The following is a 7616-nucleotide window of genomic DNA, read 5'->3' on the forward strand; positions in this document are numbered from 1 at the left end:
CCGGCAAAGCCCAATGTATCTACTGCAATGACATTATTAATTATGGCTCTCGCGGGTGCATTGCTTTGATTGAACATGCTTCAGAAGGGAAGAAAGGGAGCTGAGAGAACTGTTCAACAGGGAAATTGTGTTTCTGTTGAGACAAGTTCACTGCAAAAGAGGTAACTGCATTCTTTAATAAAGTAACTGAAACATTTACAGGATTATGTCAAATATTCTGTCTTTGTGTTTAATTTATATTCATCATTCCTTTCATTCTAGCATGAAGTTAAAAATTCTTTTTAGCTGAGCATTATTGAGACTATTTTTGTTTATTAGTGTCCAAAACTCAAGCTTCTTTGGACTGAAGATATTATTCAACTGAGCAATCTCAGACCATTTCTAGTGGTCTAAAATGTATAAAACTCATTAGCTTCCGGGGCCCCCTGGACCCCCGACCAGGCTCCGCCCTGGACCTGGCTGGGGGCCGATGGCCCCCAGACCCCCGATTTAAATTTTCAGCTGAAAATACAGTTTCTCATTCTCATCCCTGACAATGCTAGTTTCATGCAAAGCCTCGGTCACAACCGGCCGTACGCGCTCCTACGGCCGGTCTACATGCAAGAAACGCACGGAGGGCGCGCGTGAAACACACGAGAGCGCGCGTGTGACGTGCTGATTTTCGAGCCGCAGACCTGCCGCAGAGGTTCTTTGTCATGTCAAACAAACCCTACGGGCGCTTGCATTTTTTTCAGGTTGCAAGACAAACTTGCGGCCAACGCGCGTCTTTCTCCATGAACAAAAAAAACCGCAGCGATTTGGGGAAACGCCAAAAATCACACAGCCAAAAAATCGTACGTCCGGTTGTGACCTAGGCTTAACCAAACCACAACACTCTCCGTTACATGCAAAAATAACCACACAGCCTTAGATTAATAAACTCACCCCATCAGAAAGAGAAACGGCGCCTTGCACACACCAATGCCTCCGATGGAATGTAATCCTAGAACGGTCCGTGTATCATCCGATCATTCAAGTATTCCATTCAATCTGGAAAACGAGGTTGCGGGGTTTTTTGCTAGAAATGGTTATCTCTGATGTAAATACCGTGTGTCTGTTTGCTTCGCGGTGTTTCAGCTCCTCTGCGCTCTGTTTAGCTTGCTCATTCCATAGTGAAATCACACGCCTGTATGCAGCTTAAGTAGCCACGAGCTCAGCTCGTATCATACAGCTGATTCGCGAAAAAAAAAAAAGACTTAAATCATGTGAATGGCCCATATGGTAATTTACCCACACCCCCCAGCAGGCTACAGTCCTGACAAAAACGAGACAATTTGCAACAAAAAATGTATGCTTTTCCAACAAAACAATCTATTATCTGAAATACTGATTGCATTCTTCAAGATCTCAACTTGCACATGATGGAAAAAAATGAAAATCACAAATTTCGAAAAAAAAATGCTTCTTTTGCGATTATCTCTGATTCGTTTCGGCCGACATGCGTCCCTGGATTCATTATAGAGTTCCCAAAGGCTCAATTATGTTTCAAGTCCACTTTAGGCCATAAAAACTGTCAGAAAGCTTTAAAAACAACAATATTATATAGGGGTTGAATAATTGTGACATGGCTATCTTAACAAAATATACTGTTACACACAAATACGACATCATGCCTTTTCTGTGTATCACTCAACTCATGAAGAAGGTCATCCGAAGCAGAATCTTGCTCTTTGAAAAAACTTTAATTGATAAATCCTTAAAATCTTTGGGGGGTTGAATATTTCTGATTGCAACTGTATATATGATTTGAACTGGAAGTTCTACATGGGGAAGCCATGGGCTAATGGTTAGAGAAGCAACTTTGGGACTAAAAGGTCGCTGGTTTGATTCCCTGGACCAGCAGGAATGGCTGAATTACCTTTGAGCAAGGCATCGAACTCCCAGCTGCTCCCCGGCTGCCCACTGATGTCTTGTGGGTCGTGTTGTATGTCACTCTGGATAAGATCCTCTGCTAAATGGGGGGAAGCCATGGCCTAATGGTTAGCGAAGCAGCTTTGGGACCAAAAGGTTGCTGGTCCGATTCCCTGGACCAGCTGAAGTGCCCTTGAGCAAGGCACCTAAGGAATTTTAAGCCTTTATTCATAATATATATATATATATATATATATATATATATATATATATATATATATATATATATATATATATATAATGTGTGTGTGTGTGTGTCTCTCTCCCCCATTCTCTTGTTTTAGGAAGAGGAAGTGTGTATGCTGGGTGAGATCACGCACCTGCAGTCGATTTCTGATGATCTGAGGTCTTTGACGATGGACCCTCACAAGCTGCCTCCCTCCAGCGAACAGGTGTGTAAACACCCTCACCACATCACTCACACAAACACCAGTGCTCACACACAAGAGACCAACCATATACACACCTGCCTATCAAAGCTGCATTCGACTTAACTACAAACTGAGAAAAAACATCGAACATAGGAATTCCAACACTGGAATTTTTTTTTTCCATGAGAATGTATAAATACTATGGAAATTCCTGAACTCCGTGCTCCAGTAGGATTTGGTGATTTCGATCCTGAGTTAATTTTTGTGCCCCCCTCGCCTCCCCCATGCAGGTGATTGCTGATCTGAAAGGCTCAGAGTGCAGCTGGTCATATCAGACTCCGCCCTCCTCTCCCAGCACCACCTCCAGGAAGTCCAGCATGTGTAGGTAGGTGTGTTATTATCAGGGTGCCCGCATCTGAAACACAGCTAGGCCACCTGTACACCAGGGTTTGATCCTTATTCAGTGTTGCTGTATCTGGGTTATTCCTAAGTCCTTGCACAGGAAGCGTGGCCTTGGGCTGTTCGGAAACGTTTTATATTCAGGCAGATTAGTTTAGTTTATTCATACAGATTGAGCTGATTTTATAGTGAATTGTTAGGATTTTAAACCCAAGATTACCTCAATCTGGCAACCGTGTCCACAATGCAGTACAATCACCAAGGCAACATTTATTTCTAATTATGTTTATATTATATATAACAGGGTGGCACGGTGGTGTAGTGGTTAGCACTGTCGTCTCACAGCAAGAAGGGCTGGGTTCGAGCCCCGTGGCCGGTGAGGGCCTTTCTGTGCGGAGTTTGCATGTTGTCTGCGTGGGTTTCCTCCGGGTGCTCCGGTTTCCCCCACAGTCCAAAGACATGCAGGTTAGGTTAACTGGTGACTCTAAATTGACCGTAGGTGTGAATGTGAGTGTGAATGGTTGTCTGTGTCTATGTGTCAGCCCTGTGATGACCTGGCGACTTGTCCAGGGTGTACCCCGCCTTTCGCCCATAGTCAGCTGGGATAGGCTCCAGCTTGCCTGCGACCCTGTAGAACAGGATAAAGCGGCTACAGATAATGAGATGAGATTATAACAATACAGGAAAATTCCTTTTGGTTACTAACCAAACGGAAACCTTTGCTCCTGAAAAGTGAAACCAATGCTAAATCTGCAGTTCCTCGGATGGCCACTTGAGGCAGGCTCCAAAAGCGAGTCAATTCCTACAGACTCCCGTGTTAAAATGTCCAACTTTGTAAACGTGTTTACAGCCTGGTACAAAAAAACATTTTGGTCTCTTTAGCTAGTTTACCCCTTCATGACAACTGTACAGGGGGTGAATTTATATTCAGCCATACTTCTTTTTTTTGTTTAACGTTCTTTTGTTCTCATATTTCACGAGCTATGAGCGTTCTCCCTCTCAGTCTGTTATAGACCATCTCTTCTTCTAGGTTAAGTTCCCTCAGATCTTCCTCTATACATTTCTTCCATGTTTTCGAGGGCGTCTTCCATCAATTACAGCTTCTGCTGCTCTCCGTACCACACTACTCTCTTCTTTTCTTTTGACGTGCCCGAACCATCTCAAATGTTGTCTTTTCATTAAATTCCGTATGCTTTCTACTTGACGTCTCTATCACTTCCTCACTTGATATTCCCTCTTCCCACTGTATATTTGCCATATAGAGGTTTTCGACCCACGTGACCGTTGCCATGTCAACAAGTAGCCGGCGCCATTTTGACGGTCACAAATATGGCGACTACCGGTAGCGATACACTGTTGATCATGACGAAGTCTCATTGTCGAGTATTTTATCCGGCCTAGATGACGCGAGTAAGAAGCGATATCACCAGAAAATCAATGATGCTGGTGTACGTGATCCGTACACGTTACCAGGCTATCTTTTTCTGGCTTTGCAGCGCGGGTGATCTTCCTGACCTGCAGTCAGGCGTGTGGGAAATACCAGGGAAAAATCATAAAAGAAAAAGGAGCGAGATGCAGAAAACACCTTCACTATCCAGCGACGTAGGGCATTTACAGGGCGAGCAGAGGGAGAGGTATTTGCAAAAATTGAGGTTAGCAGGCTTGGAGAACAACGTTTGCCTGCTTCCACCAGGATTGTTCACTGACGTACGGAAGTACACGAAGCCCTCGTCTTTACCTGACTTCGGCCCACATGATCTGTATACCTATGTCGTTAAAAACCAGGCTGGGTAACATGCCTACATCAGCGGGTCGTCCCTGGAGCCGGTGGTCGCCATCTTATTACAGCTAAGGTTTGTTCACATTTTCATTTACTTTCAGTCCTCAGGATAAACAAAATGTTATTAAATGTCATTGAAATAACTTCTTAGTCTGTTGAGACATGGCCCGTTATAAATTTGCTGTTACCAGGCAATGACCAAGAACTGTATTATTAGGGTCGGTGTCTGTGTTGTAGCAGTGCACTAGCAGCTAGCTGTTAGCACTAGCTAATGTCAACAACATAGTAGCTGGTATGTTACTGTAGCAATGTTTACGTTCAGTCATTTGGATGACTGTTAAAACCTTTCAGTCTCAAGTTTTTCCTTTACTGGATTTACTAGTTTACTGAGCTAGCGCGCTTGGGCAGGCTGGGAGCGAGCGCGCTAGCTCCCAGCCTGCCCGAGCGAGCGCGCTAGCTCCCAGCCTGCCCGAGCGCGCTAGCTCAGTAAACTAGTAAATCCAGTAAAGGAAAAACTTGAGACTGAAAGGTTTTAACAGTCATCCAAATGACTGAACGTAAACATTGCTACAGTAACATACCAGCTACTGTTGTTGACATTAGCTAGCTTGACCTTCAAAATGGCGGACACCGGGGCGTCACATCACCTGTAATGTCACGTCGAAAACCTCTATATCGGAGCATCCGGCAATCACATCTCTTCACCATGTTTTCAAGGTTCCTAGTCGTCGGCCATGTTTCTGCTCTGTATATAAGTACGGGCCTAATGCATGCACTACGGAAGCCGAGAGAGGCCCTTCATATAATCCTTTTTTTTATTCACCTTGTTATCCCGAGATAACGACATAATTAATTCAGGATCTCGAGAAAACAACACAACTAATTCGAGATCTCAAGAAAACAAAACCTTTATTCCGTGATCTCGAGAAAACAAAACAATTATTTCATGATCTCGAGTAAACAGCTGAGAAATGGTTCATTCAGGTGCGCCAAGAGACTTGTGATATGCTGACTTTGGGGCTATTTCTCATTCTGTATAGACGCAACTTTGGTCATTAGAATGTCTGGAATAATCGATCACCTAATAAGGCAATATTTTGATCAGGGGTTGACACAGGGAGAGATTGCATTAAGTCTTTTAATAAGGGATCATTTCAAAATTAGTCTGCGGCACCTCCGCAGAAGACTGGCCCCCCTCTCTCTCAAGGCATCGTAAAAAGCCATTTCTGCTCTGTTACATGTCCGCCAATTTCTAAGTCTTCGTTGTCTGACCCACAGGGGGCGCAGCTCTGCTAGAAATCTCAGCTGTTTTCTCGAGATCATGAAATAATTTTGTTTTTTCGAGATCACGGAATAATTGTCTTGTTTTCTCGAGATCATGGAATAATTGTCTTGTTTTCTTGAGATCACGGAATAATTGTTTTGTTTTCTCGAGATCACGGAATACTTGTCTTGTTTTCTCCAGATCACGGAATAATTGTCTTGTTTTCTCCAGATCACGGAATAATTGTCCTGTTTTCTCCAGATCACGGAATAATTGTCCTGTTTTCTCCAGATCACGGAATAATTGCCTTGTTTTCTCGAGATCACGGAATAATTGCCCTGTTTTCTCGAGATCACGGAATAATTGTCCTGTTTTCTCCAGATCACGGAATAATTGTCCTGTTTTCTCCAGATCACGGAATAATTGCCTTGTTTTCTCCAGATCACGGAATAATTGCCTTGTTTTCTCGAGATCATGGAATAATTGCCCTGTTTTCTCGAGATCACGGAATAATTGCCCTGTTTTCTCGAGATCACGGAATAATTGCCTTGCTTTCTCGAGATCACGGAATAATTGCCCTGCTTTCTCGAGATCACGGAATAATTGCCTTGCTTTCTCGAGATCTCGAATTAGTTGTGTTGTTTTCTCGACATCCTGAATTAATTGTCGTTATCTCAGAATAATGGTTTTGTTTTCTCAAGATCTCGAATTAGTTGTATTGTTTTCTCGACATCCTAAATTAATTATGTCGTTATCTCGGGATAATAAGGTGAATAAAAGAAGATTATATGAAGGGCCTCTCGCGGCTTCTGTAATGCACAGTATGTTTGTACTCTACTTTTTTGGGGAATTCCTTAATTCATCAAAAGCCTAGATATCTTTTGACAAATCAAGGATTTGTCATTTATGCATAATTAGAGGTGGGGCCAATCTGAACGAGAGCTGGGTTTGTCATCTTGTTAGCTGCTAGCTAACATTACCTTACCTCAGAACTTACCTCAGAAAATAATTAATTGATGGAGCCTTGTTTATTTTCATCAAGGAGCTTTTCCATGCAAACACAACTTTTATACACTACTACACCTGTAAGTTGCTTTAATCTGCTTTATTAGACTGTGCTTACCTTTCAATATTTTTGATGTCGTCGCTGCCGATAACGTTTATCAGAGACTCCCGTTCAATAAATTAGGCTCAGACTGACAATTTGACAGCTTGAGCGACTAAAAGACAACACTCCTTGATCAAGTATGTTATCAAACGGTTACATGCCCGGTGCTAGTTTTCGTAAACCATCCGTTGAGGTTATGGTCTGTATCTCATGGAGCGACTTCTTTCAGTTTAGCCAGTAGCTTGTTGGCTAGCTTGTTAACTTCGAGGTTAGTAGGCGTGTTCCAGCTGTACTATTCCAGCAGCCAGGCTTCACTATCCCCGCCCCTTTCTCTATTTATGGACTAGCCGGGAGTTAGGCGGAGTCAAGCGCTGCCAAGATGGCGACGCCCGTAGCCTCCTTATTCTTGGGTTTCACGTGACGTCACATCCGCCTCATTAGTTATTCAAGACTTCAGCTGGTGGTCTACCAAAGCTCAGCTGACAAAGCGTTTGTACGGAGAAGGTGCATTGCTCGAATGAAAAATGCCTTCCGCTTGCATTGTTTTAGGTTGTTCGAATCGATCAAACTGTGAAACTGATAAAAGTTTCTTCAAGGTTCCCTGTGAACTAATAAAAAAAAGGGTGAACAGGGGGCGTCGTGGCTCAGGTGGTTAAGGCGCCATACCATGAATGCGGGCGACCCGGGTTCGATTCCGGCCCGAGGTCATTTCCCGATCCCTTCCCGTCTCTCTCTCTCCCGCTC

At 43.5% G+C, this 7616-nt stretch overlaps 1 protein-coding gene across 2 annotated transcripts in view; it reads left to right on the top strand.

Annotated features, from left to right (window-relative positions):
• LOC132882088 (protein MTSS 1-like) overlaps positions 1 to 7616 on the top strand; it is a 115221-nt gene that overhangs the window by 74815 nt on the left and 32790 nt on the right. For both annotated transcript variants that reach the window (XM_060915320.1, XM_060915321.1), the window contains exons 8-9: positions 2235 to 2342; positions 2612 to 2706. In XM_060915320.1, coding sequence (XP_060771303.1) covers positions 2235 to 2342; positions 2612 to 2706 — 203 coding nt within the window. The remainder of the gene's footprint in view (positions 1 to 2234; positions 2343 to 2611; positions 2707 to 7616) is intronic.

The sequence above is a fragment of the Neoarius graeffei genome, chromosome 2, assembly GCF_027579695.1.
Source record: "Neoarius graeffei isolate fNeoGra1 chromosome 2, fNeoGra1.pri, whole genome shotgun sequence".
Taxonomy (NCBI): domain Eukaryota; kingdom Metazoa; phylum Chordata; class Actinopteri; order Siluriformes; family Ariidae; genus Neoarius; species Neoarius graeffei.